Source organism: Thamnophis elegans, chromosome 3, assembly GCF_009769535.1.
Source record: "Thamnophis elegans isolate rThaEle1 chromosome 3, rThaEle1.pri, whole genome shotgun sequence".
Classification (NCBI taxonomy): Eukaryota; Metazoa; Chordata; class Lepidosauria; order Squamata; family Colubridae; genus Thamnophis; species Thamnophis elegans.
In genome coordinates, this window is record NC_045543.1 from 38,861,536 (window position 1) to 38,876,811 (window position 15,276).

General features: G+C 35.7%; 1 protein-coding gene across 1 annotated transcript in view; it reads right to left on the reverse strand.

Annotated features, from left to right (window-relative positions):
- Window positions 1-12,865, reverse strand: part of KPNA1 (karyopherin subunit alpha 1) — a 48,435-nt gene extending 35,570 nt beyond the window's left edge. The window contains exons 1-2 of the mRNA XM_032213172.1: window positions 12,737-12,865; window positions 2,630-2,763 (exon numbers count right to left, since the gene is read on the reverse strand). Of these exons, the coding sequence (XP_032069063.1) occupies window positions 2,630-2,758 (129 nt within the window). The 5' untranslated portion in view covers window positions 2,759-2,763; window positions 12,737-12,865. The remainder of the gene's footprint in view (window positions 1-2,629; window positions 2,764-12,736) is intronic.
- Between the last annotated feature and the right edge of the window lie 2,411 nt (window positions 12,866-15,276).

Genomic DNA, 15,276 nt, shown 5'->3' on the forward strand with positions numbered 1-15,276 from the left:
TATACAGCTTATATGTTATATTAAAGGTTGAAAAAAAATCTGATGTGATTTATCTTTGTCTGATTTTTTTAACATATCAAAAATCTAGCATTTTAACAAGGATGTATAGACTTTCTATATCCATTGTATACTGTGGAAGAGAGTATAAATAGAGGCAAAATACAAAAATTGTGCAATATATTTGAAAAAACCTATCCCTCCTGCACTTTCAGCTGTCATGTTTACTAGCTGAAAGACTGTGGATATTATGTTATACATCTATACATACATAACAGAATGACCAAAGGCTACTAATATCCTTCAACCTAAAGTAATGGTCTCTGAATTTCAGTCCAATTTAAGTGGGATGTAAGAGTATAGTGGAGCAGGATCGTCCAGGTCCCTTTACAAAAGCTTTAAAACATGAAATACTAGCTCTTCCAGAAGATTATCAACTAGATCAAAAGTTTCCAAACTTTCTTAGTTGCTGGCTTCCTTAGTTTATTTAATTTGGGAGTCACAGAGCTAGATATTGAAAGGGGCTCACAGTTCCTAATTAAACTTCTATTTATTTCACATATTTTAAAATAATCAGTGACATATTTTCTGTAAGTTGGAGAGTAGGTAATAGTAAGCATAAACTGACATCCTACTAATTTTGGGGGGGAACGAAAGAGATTTTCTGAATTTCAGTAGTTTCTAGGAACAGAATACTCAACATATTTTACGTTATTTCATATAGAATATAAAGTGAGTTCTTTAAATTACTGCAATACAACTATCATAGAAAGTTCAAATAGAACATTTATGAGTGGAACTTTTTTATCCAGCCCTGGAAACAAAAAAACACCAAAAGCATGTCCAAAAGCTGATGTTTTTTTCTTCAGTATTATTTCACAAGAACATAATTACACATTTAAGAAATTTAATTTTTTGAGTAATAGGGAATAAAAATATTTATTATGTTCAATAAATGAACAGTATATAACGTATTCCAATCTAAAACATGTTACATGTGTATAGGAAGGGGAAAATTTTATATAACACATAACAAAATTTAGATTGAATAACAGAACCATGTCCTTTTGAAAGTAAAAATTATAAACAGACCCAGTTAAGAATGACCAGATTTCTTTAAATGTGGTGTTATCCACTATGAATGTGTGCCAGTCTAAAAGAGGCACTGTAATAAATGAATTTTATAGTTTTGTTAGCCCTTTCGTCACACGAGGAAAGCCTTTGCCAAATAGGATGCCCTTTTATCTCCCTTCTAAGACTGTTGTGGAGTGGCCATTGAATTTAGCTAGGGAAAATGCCTTCTTATACTAAAGGGTTGTGATTTGGTAAATATTTGGCAGGATGAAGAGGCTAGTCAAAAATATATCCTTGGGAAGAGATGCTAGGTTTAATTGGCTAGCAATATCCTCAATTCATTGTCTCAAAGCTGCTGCTCCATCCTCAACGTTTGAACGTGCAGGGCTGATTTAAGGAAATTCCAGGATAAATCAAAATTATCAATAAGAATCCAGGACCAGACTTAAAGGAGCGGTTTGTAAAACTTTTGGTGCAGTATGTAAAAATGTGCAAACAAGTGTTGGTCTTAATTATAGTGCCAGCCTCACAGAAAAAAACTGCATTTGAGACCCAACAAGGAGCTTGGAATGTTCCTTAGAAATTTAATTTGAATGCTTTGTCAAAACAAGGAATTATACAAGCTTAGTTGGGCACAAAAAAACGCTGCGTTCTAACACTTGGAGTATACAAGTAATAAATAATGCCTCTTTAATATATAAGAATGATAGCAATGCTGCAGTAACAATCTCAACTTTCATTATTTTATTTATTATTTGTGGTATATATGCATTTTCTGTGAGATGACAGTATGAAAGACTATGCCTATGCCTTGAAATTGAAATCATTTCATTTCAATTAACAATATATGTTCTTGGGAAATCCATGCTAACTTCAAATAATCACTAATTTTTTTTAAAATGTTTACAGATCCGTCACTATGAACTGCACTAGCATCTTTCTAGATATCAAAGTCAAACTGATTGGCCTTTAGTACCTGGACCATTCTTTCTCTTACTTTTGAAGATAAAGTCAACATTTGACTTCTTTTACTTAACTGGCCCTTCATGATCCAGGAAATTCATAGATTTGGCTACTGCGAATAAATTATTACAATATACTACTTTTAGTAAATAATTACATCATTTTATACTGTTTCAAAGATTTCTAAACTGCTAACACACATATACACAAACAAAAATGTTTTTATTACCTGCCAAAAAGTATGTCGTTCTTAAAATCAATTAAGAATTCCATTAAACGAATTAAAATTTTGGGAAATCCATTGGCTTAAAAAAGTTAAAATGCTAGAACATAAAGCATTAGAAAATTTTACAATTAGAGGTAATTTTATTCATTTCTGAACTTTATTAACAGACTTTTTCTTAATTATATTTGAACATGACTTTCTGGGAAGAATTTTTTTGTTTCATTTCCCCCCTTCTTTTGCTTCTTGATAATTTCCACTAAATATTTTATGTATATATGTATGTACAAATGTATGAGTGTATGTATATGTATATGCATATACATGAATATAGCCCTTTCCATTTTCAATGTTCATAGAATTTCATTCTACCTGCTCCTCTCGTTTTTGCTTCCGCAATTGTAGGCCCTCTTCTTCCCGACGGCGACGCATTTCATCAGGGTTCAGAGACTTGTTTTTGTAACTTTTGAGTCGAAAATTCTCTTTTCCTGAAGATGTCATGGTTTCTAAACAGTGATTAGAAAGGAAATCTGTATCAAGTGACACGTAACTTCATGTTTTTACTTCAAATGTATTATTTAAAATCGATTGTGGAAAAGGTTTGGAGGAATTACCTTGTTTGAGGAAAAAACACCATTTGATAAACTATTTTTATTTTTCACCTAATATTGGCTTCATTTTGTCTAATTATTAGTAGAGATATTTCAGAGCAACTATCTTACCTTAATAAGAAAAACAAGCAAATGAAACATAATCTCAAAAATAAAAAAGGAGAAGAAAACACAAGCAAATTGGAATAAGCCAGATCTTATCACAATCAGTGTGATTTCTTCCTCTTTCTTTAATAAATGGACTAAAGCTAGTATACATCAAGTTTCTACAACTTCCCTCCTTTGAAGTGCACATATTTTACAGCCACTCCAGATGCAATGTTAGAGACACAAAGATTTAGGCTTCTGACTTGGTATTTTCCAATTTTTATGGTTCATTCTTCAATCTTTCTTGACCACCAAGAATGTAACCAAGCTAAAACCATGGCCAAAAATTTTTTTCTGTAAGTAACTAAAAGTAAAGTATTCTTCAACTCAAGTTTTATTTACATTTCACGGCCACATCATTTATGTAATTCTCAAATACTGATCAGTCTTAGTTTACAGTTCCAGATAAGAACGGCCCAAAACTTTAACCAGCTAAACCATTTGATATATACATAGGAGTTTTCTAACAGGATATGGCTCTTTTTGTTTTATTTTTATCTCATGCCTATCTTAAAAGATTTATTTCATCCTGATACAATCAATAAACCAACCTCCTTAAGCAAGTCAGCTGTAGATAGTGGTTACAAATGCTGCATATAGTTCTAGACAAAGCTTTTAAAGAAGATCTTGACAAACAGGAGCATATCCAAAGGAAAGCAGGCAAATATTAGGGTTCAGGAAAGACAAATCTATCAACTATAGTTAACAGAACAACAGAGTTGGAAGGGATCTTGGAGGTCTTCTTGTCCAGCCCCCTGCTCAAGCAGGAGAACCTATACCATTTCAGACAAGTGGCTATCCAGTCACTTCTTAAAGCCTCCAGTGATGGAGCTCCCACAACTTCTGAAGGCAACCTGTTTCCCTGGTTGACTGTTCTCACTGTCAGGAAACTTTTCCTTAGTTCTGGGTTGGAGAAACTGGGTATGCTTAAACTGGAGAAAATGGTGGGGAGATATGTTGGCAATCTTCAAAAGCTACTGTGTAGAAAGAGAAAAAGCAGACTTGTCCAGTTGTTCCAGAAGACAAGGAACAATGGCTTAAATTACAAGGAAATGGATTTTTATGGACATTTTAAAAAATCCCTAATGGTTACTGCTGTTCTACAGTTAAGCAGATTGCCTTATCAGATAGTGGATGTTTAAACAGAGGATGAAGGAAAGCTTTGTACTTATAAGATACACCATAGTAACAGAAAGTATTAGAATAACTATTTTGGCAGTGAACCCAAGCAATGCAGTTGTGAATTAGTTTGTTTTCACTCCTGTTTTAAGTTAAAATTATAGAAAAGCTTTTTTCCCTGTGGGTTTTAGAGTTCACTATAAGTATAATCACTCAACAGACAATTTTGGATTCAAGGGAAACTGCATCAAAATAAACACCAGAACTAACACTAGGAGTAAAACAAAGCTGAAAGAAAATATATGAGCAGTGAACATAAAGTAGATAGAAGTGAAAGAAGAACAATGTAAAGAATTGGCACTACTGGGAATAATAAACACTATCTCTAAGATGGAGCTCAGGGCCAAGGTGAAGGAGATCAAGAGTTGTAATAATGTAATGGCATTTAAATTTTATGAAGAGTTAATAAACCCAGGAACAGAACAGCTCTGTATTAGGATAAAGTGCTAAGCGCAAATAGTAAAGATAAAGGCTGTCTCTGAGAAGGATTTCACTGGAAATGTACAGAAGTGCTGCTAACTTCTCCCAAATGGAGGTTTACTTCTCCTTCCAAAGTAGATCCAAGAGGTAGGGCAAGAGTGATACTGGAGACCCTGGAGTGGTAATGGAGGTAATGCTGATTATTCTTTCAGTTTATACAAAACCTTGGCCATCAAGGTAAGGGATGTTATTCTCAAAAGACTTATTCCTCTTTTTAAATTCTTTAAGATCTCCAGTCAAAAGATGTTTTATCTTCATTCTTAAACATGCTTTATTATTCGTCAAGGAAAAAAACGAAACCCAAGGCCATCAGTACTGAGATGGAACACTTACATCTCCAAAGATTACAGTGCTTAAAAGTTAATTAACTGTTAGGAAATTTCTTAGTTTTAGATTGGTTCTCTCTTTAACAAGCTTCCACTCATTACTTCTTATCCTGCCCTCTGGTGCTTTGGATAATAGGTTGACCCCTTCTTCTCTGTGTCAGCTAAAGTACTGGAAGACAGCCATCATGTCACCTAGTTTTTCTCTTCCTTAGACTAGACATACCCAATAGTTGACACATAGTTGTATCTTTATTTTTTTTGATATTGCAAAGTGTATGCTATAATTGATTTTCAAACTGAATTTATTTATTTTGTTGTGTTTTATTTTGAAAGTTACTGTAGACTTTTAATACTAGGGATTTTTTTCTTTTAGGCCAGAAAAATAAGAAATACAAATAATGTCAGAGTTTTGGCAGCGTGGTTAGTATAATGTGATACACCCAGGAGCAATAACACAGCACACAGAGCCTTAAGACAATTAACAATGGTTTATTTACAACTATATACAGGCAAACACATGCAGAAGATAAAATCCCTTACTATTCACTACAGACACAAGGAGAGAACTGAATACATGCTGAGAAGAAACATCATCTAATAGCCACCTATATATAGATTTGTGAGGCCCTCCCATCAGTCTTAAAAGGCTTATACCATAGCTGCAATGAATTAATCTTATTTCATCAGCCCTGCCTTCAGCTTACAAATTACATCTTACAGTCTTACATCAGCTGGCAGCTATTAAATCCTCAGGACCTTGACAAATAAACTATATCGCTCATTACATTTCTACTTATACTGCTTTTAAAATTTCAAATTATTTAAGGGGATGCTCCCAAATGGTCTTTGGCACCAAACTACCGCTACCTCTAAGCAATAGGGTGGATTTGATGTAAATCAACTCGATTTAAATCATAATTTTTAAAGAGCAACTGTCATCTCTATTCTACAGTGGCTCCTCTGGCCCGCTGTTGACTCACCAACAGTCCCATTCACTTTAATGGGACAGCTGGTGATGCGGCAGTGACACATCAAGGTGGGGACGTGGCAGGCACCAGGTGAGTGAATGCCTGCTAACAGGCACTGCCATGATGGATCTGAAATGACAGATGCTCTTTAATATTATATTTATAAGCTGCTTAGGTGGTTTCACTTTCATTTTTACTGCTTTCCCTTTGTCCTCATACTTCGAACCTGGTGGTACAAACACATTTCTCTTCAAACATTCATATAGTTTGAAGTGTACATAATGTGTTTCCCTGAAAATAAGACAGGGTCTTATTTTCTTTTGCCTCCCAAATAAGTGCTTGGCCTTATTTTTGGGGAGGTTCTATTATTTTTGAGGTGCAGGAGGCAGTGGGCGTGGTCACCTCATAGCAGTACAATATTTTCGGGGAGGGCTTTTGATTGGGCTTATTATCTGGTGAGGTCTTATTTTTGGGGAAACAGAGTAGATTTGCAAAACAATGGGCCAAAAGAATATTCCTGAACTTTGTTTTATGATTTATCTCATGGTTACTGTGAAATTGTGTGAATGCATCAATTCAGTGCATGTTCTCAGCTTGTAGAACTTGGATTCATTGAATTTACAAAAAATGTAAATATTGCAGAATATACAGCCTCATGCTACATAACTAAACTCCATTTCATGCTGAATAAATTAAATTATTAATGTATCTTCAATAGAAAACTATCTTTAAATAGATTTTTACTCCAAAAGCATTTTATTAAAATAAATTTGATAAAAAAATTTAAAAATCCAATTTAAATTTTAAAGATCTGACGTTTTAATTAAAAAAAAAACATCGGTTTTTATCTACCCTGCTAAACAATGAGCTAATGTACACACTGGAAGGATTTGAACAGTTGCTTTGAAGGCTTCTTCACCTGATCGCTATAGGCAGAAGTATAAACAGCTACTTGGCTTCATCAGCAAAACAATTATGTAGGAATATTATAAAGACAAGCAAATGTTAAAGCCTTTGAAGAAACCAGTCTTCAGCAGGATATAGTTCCCTCACACCAACATTTTGTAAAATACCACTTTCAAATATTAAATAGCTTGCTATAGCAAGCCATTTCAAATGGTAGTCAATACCCATTGAGACTAATGTGGCAAGGTAAACTACTTGGGCAATCAATATCACATATACTTTTTCCAAACACTCTTAAGATACCCGGGAGCTCCTTATTAGCATGTTTACATCCAATTAAATGTATGTATATGTTTAATCAGCTTCTGAGATATCATATTTAATTCTCTGGTGGAAGAAAAAATATTATTTATTATCTCCCTCAATTATTGATGAGGATTGAAAGATTAAACATAGGGACTAAAGGTCACTGGAAATATTTGTCTATGACAAATATGAGCACAGAAAAAAATGATCCAACATATCATTTTCCTTTCAAATGACTTCACTTCTGCTGGTCAATAAAGGAAAAATAAAATGGGTAGCTGATATCAGCAATCTGCTATATTAATCTTCTACTCAGCTTTACTTAGGCTCAGAGCCACATAAACTAAAGTGGGAAGGAGGGTTCTAAAGTGGGATCTAACAGATACTTGACTTGGGCTAGGAATTAGATTGATGTAAGCTTTTTATCAAATATTGAAATTGAAATAAATTTTTAGAAAATGCTTAATAATATAGTATTGCAGGCTAATTCTGCCGACTGCCAGCAGTTTGATCCTCACCAGCTCAAGGTTGACTCAGCCTTCCATTCTTCTGAAGTCAGTAAAATGAGGACCCAGATTGTTGGACATAATATGCTATCTCTGAAAACTGCTTAGAGAGGGCTGTAAAGCACTATGAAGCAGTAAATAAGTCTAACTGCTATTGCTATCTGATTTCTACACACAGATACTTTCTCATTCATGTTTTCATGATTGATAGAAAAGTCTAGATTTGTCTGCTTTCCCACTAGCATTATATTAAACAATATACTCCCAATATCTCTGCAAGCTTACAATGTGCAATCAAGAACCCAGTCTCTCCTACCAAAAGCCAAATATTTTTTCATTAAATGCCAGCTTTTCTCTGAATTCATCTACAAATTTATCAGCCTCCTCTATAAATCTGTATTTGAAAGACTGACTTGTCATCCAGTTATATAAACATTCATTAATTAGGCGCATCAGTTCTCCCCCTTTTATTATTCCTCTTCCTCTTATTGCTTTTCCATAGACAGAGGTGACTCCTATCCAAGTTAAAATGCATCTATGAATTTCTCTCAAAGGCAAAACTGACTCAATTAAGCAAGGAGGGGTTTTTTTGTGGCACAAATCATAATTTCTTAAGAAAATGATTCCATGTGCTGTGAAGAATATGGGCATGGTCAGTTCTAGGGGCATTTTGTATTTGAATAAACATACTGCAATCAAACTGCTGCAAACAAAATCAAAGACACCGACATATATAAATCCAGACACTAAGATAGAAATGGACAATAAAACTTCGTTTTGAAATGACAATAAGACATGATGAGGCAGGCAGAAAGAAGGTAGTGAGATCAGCTTAAATCTGGTGAGATAGTAACATATTCACCCTAACAGATTCAACTTATTTTCAGTTTTATAACAATGTAGTATAAGAAAAAACAATTCAGGAAAGCAACATATATAACAAACTAAGAGAAAAATATGTACATATATTATTGTAAATAATTAAAGAAAAAAAATCCTGGAAAATTGTGTCAGAAACAGAAAAATTCCAAAACGGTGTTCCAACTAGCTTGAAAATCCTCTTATTCACATTTCTGTCCAAAAGAGAGAGAAAATGAAAGAGAGGCTATTTCCAACATTGATAAACCACATCTTTCAAAAATCCTAATATATACGTATATATGTATCTATTATTTCATTTATTCTTTTGACTACTTTCCCTGTGCAAGAACTCCACAATTCTTGGTGCTTTGATAAACTCCAAATTTATAAAAAAACAGCCAAGGATGCATATGCACTCTTGATAAGCAACATCATTTACTTATTTACTAAATTTGTGTCCTGTCTTTTCTCCATTGGCCTGAGCTAGCTTACTTGAGAATTTCTCCTCATTTTAATCTTTGTTAAACAACATCCCTCCTAACCTTGGTTGCAAAAAACTCTATGAGTGTCCATGAAAGTGTACTCTTGAATTCTCTACAATGCTAAATCACTATGCCACACAGGCTTTCTATTAATAATCATGTACATAATATGTAGAAAATAGTCCAAAATATGTCAATCACAAGATAAGCCGAGGCCATGTGAGTTAATCTTCTAACTACAGAAGTGCATTGCCAAATAAGGTAATTATAACAAACCTTTGTTAAACATTATAAATCCAAATGAAGTTTTCTATTGTATTATCTTTATTTTGAAATAAACTTTATTAATTAAACTGGCAAAAATGTCCAGCCTATACAGCATTCATTGAGCTGTCCATGAAACTTCTCACAGTAGACAGGTACAACTAGGAGAAATGTTGATGGGCCTTAAAGCATCAATTTCACTACAAACTCTCCAAAACAGATCTATTCTGCCTACTGATGGAGTTCAACCCTATGATATAAAACCTGAAGAAATCCACAAGCTGACAAAAGTTACATGCCTTGCTTTAAAACAAAATTTACCAGAACAGGGTACTTACATAGTAATACCAGATAATTAAAAAATCAAGAAATTTAATGAATCTTCTAAAAAGTTTTTAGAAGCATCCAGAAAAACATTTGCATTTTACTCACTAGAAAGTTCCACTTAAATATTCTTATACAAGCACGGACAGAGTGTTTTGGAATAATTCCAGTGGAGGGAGGAAACATAGAGACTACCATTTCAGAATCAAAATACTTAATAGAATGGCCAAGAACAGTAAAGAAAACAAAAACAACCTCCCCTGAGCTACCATTCCAGAAACATAAACCATGTCAGTTGAGGGAAGATAAAATATGGTATCTTCAAATAATGAGTTCAGAGAATGTCTTTAATTAAGATTACTTCTATTTAATCAATTACAATAGATTTCATTGTGAATTAGACAGAATAGATAGATAGATAGATAGATAGATAGATAGATAGATAGATAGATAGATAGATAGATAGATAGAAGGAATGAATAAAACATCTAGTTAAATTCAAAATATATTGCGGGAATTAAAAACAGCAATCTGAAGAATTCCTTCATGTCTTGTTGGCAATGCTCTGAAAATAAATAGCACAACCACTTTGAAAAATACTTCAGCTTTATATATCCTGACCACTTGTACAATATTAAAATGGAAATTGATTCCAATATAAATATTTGAAATATTTTTCAGAACTACATGACTGGTTACTGCATTTACTATAAGAACATGAACATCAAGTAGTTTATCTTTTCCATTCCTAGGGAATATTTTAGATATTCTCTTATCTATTCCTTATCCCCAAGTAGCATTTTATAGGCATACCTATGTTGAACGTAAGGGCAGGATCAGTATATGCTATTATCATTATAAAATAAAATGTGAAAATTGTAGCTTTAAAAGAAAATACTCCATATTTTTCTGAGCTTGAAGTATTTTAGCATGCATGTAATAAATAAATTATCTTTTCATTTTTTAATCCACTAACTGGGTCAAAGTTGTTCTCATATACTTAATAAGCAAGTACAGTAATTTATCAGACGGTTCCAACTTTATTTGGATAAACAACTCATCTGCAACCTTGTCCGGCTCAATGGCCACATTTGGTTCCTGAGGAACATGCAGGGACATGTGGATAGAGAGAAATAAACAAGTACAAAGATACAATTGATGTATGGTTGGTATATGTAAATGTCAGTTTACACATATAAATATATCATAACTTAACATAATTTTAAAATCCATTTTTAAAAATAAACTGATTCCCCATTCTACATTTTTAAAATGAAGCAATAAAACTATCTAAAGCAGTGTTTCTCAACCTTGGCAACTTGAAGATGTCCGGACATCTTCAAGTTGCCAAGGTTGAGAAACACTGATCTAAAGTACTAAAATTGTTAGAATGACTGGGAAAATGTATGGTACCAAAGTACCACAGCAAAGATTATAAGTGATCTTCTTGGGGAGAACATTCTTTAAGTGAAGCAATACCAAGGAAGAGAGTACTTCTGATTTGTCAGGATAAGAAGCTTGGAGGAAGAACTTAAGGTCTAAGTAGGTAAGAACCAAAAGAGAAGTACCACTTGTAGCTTGAATGTAAATTGTTTTAGGATTTTGTAAATACCAGTATGTTGAATTTCACTTGGAAACAGTACAGGGTTAGAGTTAGTACAGGATTAGGATTTTTGTGTGTGGCACAGATCACAATTTCTTAAAAAAAGATTCCATGTGCTGTGGAGAATAATGACAATATGTTACTGGAATAAGCATAATCAGTTCTGGGGGCATTTTGTAAACATACTATAATCAAACTGCTATAAACAAAATCAAAGACACTGACATATGTAAATCCAGACACTAAGATAGAAATGGACTTATTGTCTTCTGGCCTTCGTTTTGAAATGACAATAAGACATGGTAAGGCAGGCAGAAAGAAGATAGTTGGGATCAGCTTAAATCTGGTGAGAACATACTCACCCTAACAGATTCAACTTATTCTCAGTTTTATAATAATGTAGTATAAGAAAAAACAATTCAGGAAACAACATGACAAACTAAGAGAAAAATATGTATGTGTGTGTGTGTGTGTGCATTTACGCAAATAATTAAAGGAAATTGTGTCAGAAATAGAAAAATTCCAGAACAGAAAAAAGATCAAAAATATATCAATCATTGTCATAGTGATTTAACTGTCCTCCTTTGAATTGGAGAATGCCTAGATCATGTACTTGATGTTTGTGGAAGGGAAATTCACTTTGTAACAGAATGGGTACAACTGGACAAAATACCCATCTATGATTATAATACATCTTTAATATCAATATATCTAACACTTCTCGATCTATGACATCAATCCTTTATATTGGTTGGCAAAGCCATCTCATATAGAAATTTTCTGAAGTTATGCGCAAGTCAACAGGATATACTACTTACAATACAGATCTCCCAGAAAAACATTTTGGTTAATTGTCTCATCTGGAACGACTATATACTCTGGGCCTAATGATAATAGCTAACAGAAAAATAAAGATCTGCCCACTCTTAAATATTTGATCAAGGCTCACTTCCTTTGAACAAGGAGGTGGAGGGGCAATTTACAGGGGTTGTCCCCCCCCCCCCAGAAAATAAGACTGGTGTGAAAATTCTGTTCAGTTATCAAAAAGGGTCACGATTCATATAATGGGCAAAGGGTGGCCAAATCTTCCACAGGTGCCAAGCAGAGTCCCTGTCGCTATCAAATCATCCCAGGTAGGAAATATCAAGCCGAACTTTCGTTCTTAACCCTGGAAGGCGAAGGGAGGCCGTGTCCAGCAGCTACTTCATGGCTTCCGAGTAACACCCCCCCCCCCCTTTCAGCGCCGCAAGTCACCACCTCAAAGCCCCGCGAGTAAAAGCAGCAGCCCTCTCGAGGGGCCTGGCCCTCCACTCTCCGCTCCCCCTTGGGGGACGCCAGGCTCAGCCTGCGGCCGCCCCCAACCAAAAGGCCGCGCACCCTCCCAGCCCACCTTTTGCCTCCTCTCTGACCTGCTCGCAGCCCTGGGAGAAACGCAGCCCAGCGGCCGCCCTCTCTTAGGCAAGGCCGGCCCCTCGAATCAGGCGCGCACAACTCATCTACCACCAACCCCCAGTACCTGCTGTTGCGGCCGGCTAAACAGCCGGCCTACACGGTACCAAAATCCTTCTTGGGCCCAAGGCGCGCAGAGGCGCCTCTCCCTCTACGCAAGGCGAAGCCGGGTGCGAAAAGCCACAGCGCGCAGGCGCGGTTGAGCCAGCCATTTGGCGCAGCTTCCGGTCCGCCTGTACGTAAATAAGTCTAGGAACAGAAGGGGCCTGTATAGAAGTGAGTGCTATGTTTCCAACGAGACCTGGAGGGCGGGTTTGCCGGGCTAGCCTGCCGCGGGACCGCAAGGAAGATCCCATGTAAGACGCGCGAGATGCGTAACGAACGAGCCGTTTCTTTGCCTGCTTCTAAGGCGGAAAGTATAACCGGGAAAGATCCATCACTTCACTCAGCGAGCCACTGAACGAGAGGAGGTTGCAGCTTTTTTCTTGGTCTTTGCGCACCTTCGATGGGGTAACTAAATCCACCTGGTTTGCCCACGGAGAGGAATTTACAAGGGAAAAAAAAAGACAGGCAGATGCGCCATGAGCATTCCTAAATAACGGTGATTTAAAAAAGGAAATCCAAAAAGCGGATTCTGCAAAAAGCGGTGCAGCTCAGAACATTGAACATTCACATTTCCTGAAATGATTATTCTGCAACTTGATCCAACAGATCTTGGAAGAGGTAGCAGCTGACTTAATTGGGAAGTCCGCATAATTTGTGGGAAAGGAGTAAAAGATCTCTTCAGGAGATCTGACATAGAACTTTATTTCATGTGATATATATATTTTTTGCAAGTTCCATGGGAAACAATACATTGCATCTTTTTGTACAGAATGAACCCTAAATTCAGTTCACTCTGCCACAAAAACATGGACCATCATATGTAGGCTTCACCAGAAGACTCGGCACAAATAACATCATACACTATACCAAAAACAAAGAAAAGTGGATTTTTTATGGCATTAATAGTACATTTCCAACATTGACTCTTGGGATAAATCTTAAAATAACCCACCAACTAATAAAACCATTGGATATGAAACCTATTGGATAAAATGATCAGTTTCTAATGAGTTTGAGGGAGGGGGTGTTTTCTCTCTGAACATCCTGTAAAGCAGTGCCAAGCTGTGTTATAAAAACACAAGGTGCTTGGGATATTGTTTTTACATCTAATCCAGAACACGCTATTCAATGCTCAATGCTTGAAATCCCAACCATAAAACACCATTTGGCTGTTGGAAGCACAACCCCTAGTTTTATCCTAAATGGTAATATCCCTGCATCATTACTGTGCATCAGCCACAACACATTTCCCTGCCCCATGCTGAACTGAACTGGTTATTGTAAGAATGGATGATGATCAGAACAAGATGGAATTCTGTTGGACATTAGAAGACAAGAACTGAGATGCCAAACAATCTCGCTGCATTATCTTCTAGTCATGGTACAACAGGAAAGACTAACTACAATAGCCTACCAGGCAGTCCAGAGTGTTGATATCCTGTGGCCTCAGTACTAATATGGCTGTACTTTTCCCGTTCAGCTCCTGGCTGAAAAACTCTTATTTGAAACATTTATATAGCTGCCCATCTTATAACAAACTTTGGCAGCTTCCAATTTAAAATTACAACAACACAAAAACCATAGTAAAATGATAACCTAAGACATTAAAGAAAAACCTGGTGCTAAGTCAAGCTTCTGATATTCAGTCACCTCGTCTTATCTCAGCAGTTGTGAGAAAAGCCAGTTCTTCAGTGCTTTGCACTTCAGGAGGAAGGATGAGGGCTGCCATGGTTTTTGGCAAACCACTAACACACTAACCCATCTGGTAAGTTGCTGAAAGGATAAGCTGTTCCATGTGAGTTATCCGCAGCCTTCTTTCTGCAATGAAGTCCAAAACTGTCTTGAAGTCTCAAGATCCTATAGATCTAGTTAATGCAGTGATATCAAATAACATTTTATTATTATTAAATTTATTTGCCACCCATTTCACAGTTCAAAGTGACTATGAGTGGCTTACAACATGATAAAATATATACATAGCTAGACAAGTATAAAAAACAGATTAAAATTACATAAAAAATTAAAACACTAAAAAACCATGGGGTAGGGATGGACAAGAATAACATTAATATGCGCTTTCTGTTTTAATGCACCATTTCCAACCAACAGCTTCTTCATGACTCCATGCCTCCAAACTAGCATAGCCAAGTTTTCAATATTTTTCCCGAGGGCTAAAAGAGAGATGGGCTGGGGTGGGGGAATCTTACCACCTGCAGCAATATATTCCAAAGGCTGGAATATCCTGGATCTCATCATCTAAAATTCCTTGGCTGATGAGATGCAAAGTAGGCCCCTTCTGCCAGCACAAGTGGGATGGGCCAGTCCCATTGGGAAAAGATGGTTCTTCAGATAACCTGCACCCTTGCCATAGACACATTAAAATTCAATTTTAATTTTAATTTTGTGTGCTTGTGGCCTTCTCTTATTTTTGACTACATAAATATTTCCCCTTTTGATATCTAGAGAACTGGTCTCACTGATTTAAAAGTTAAACTATAATTA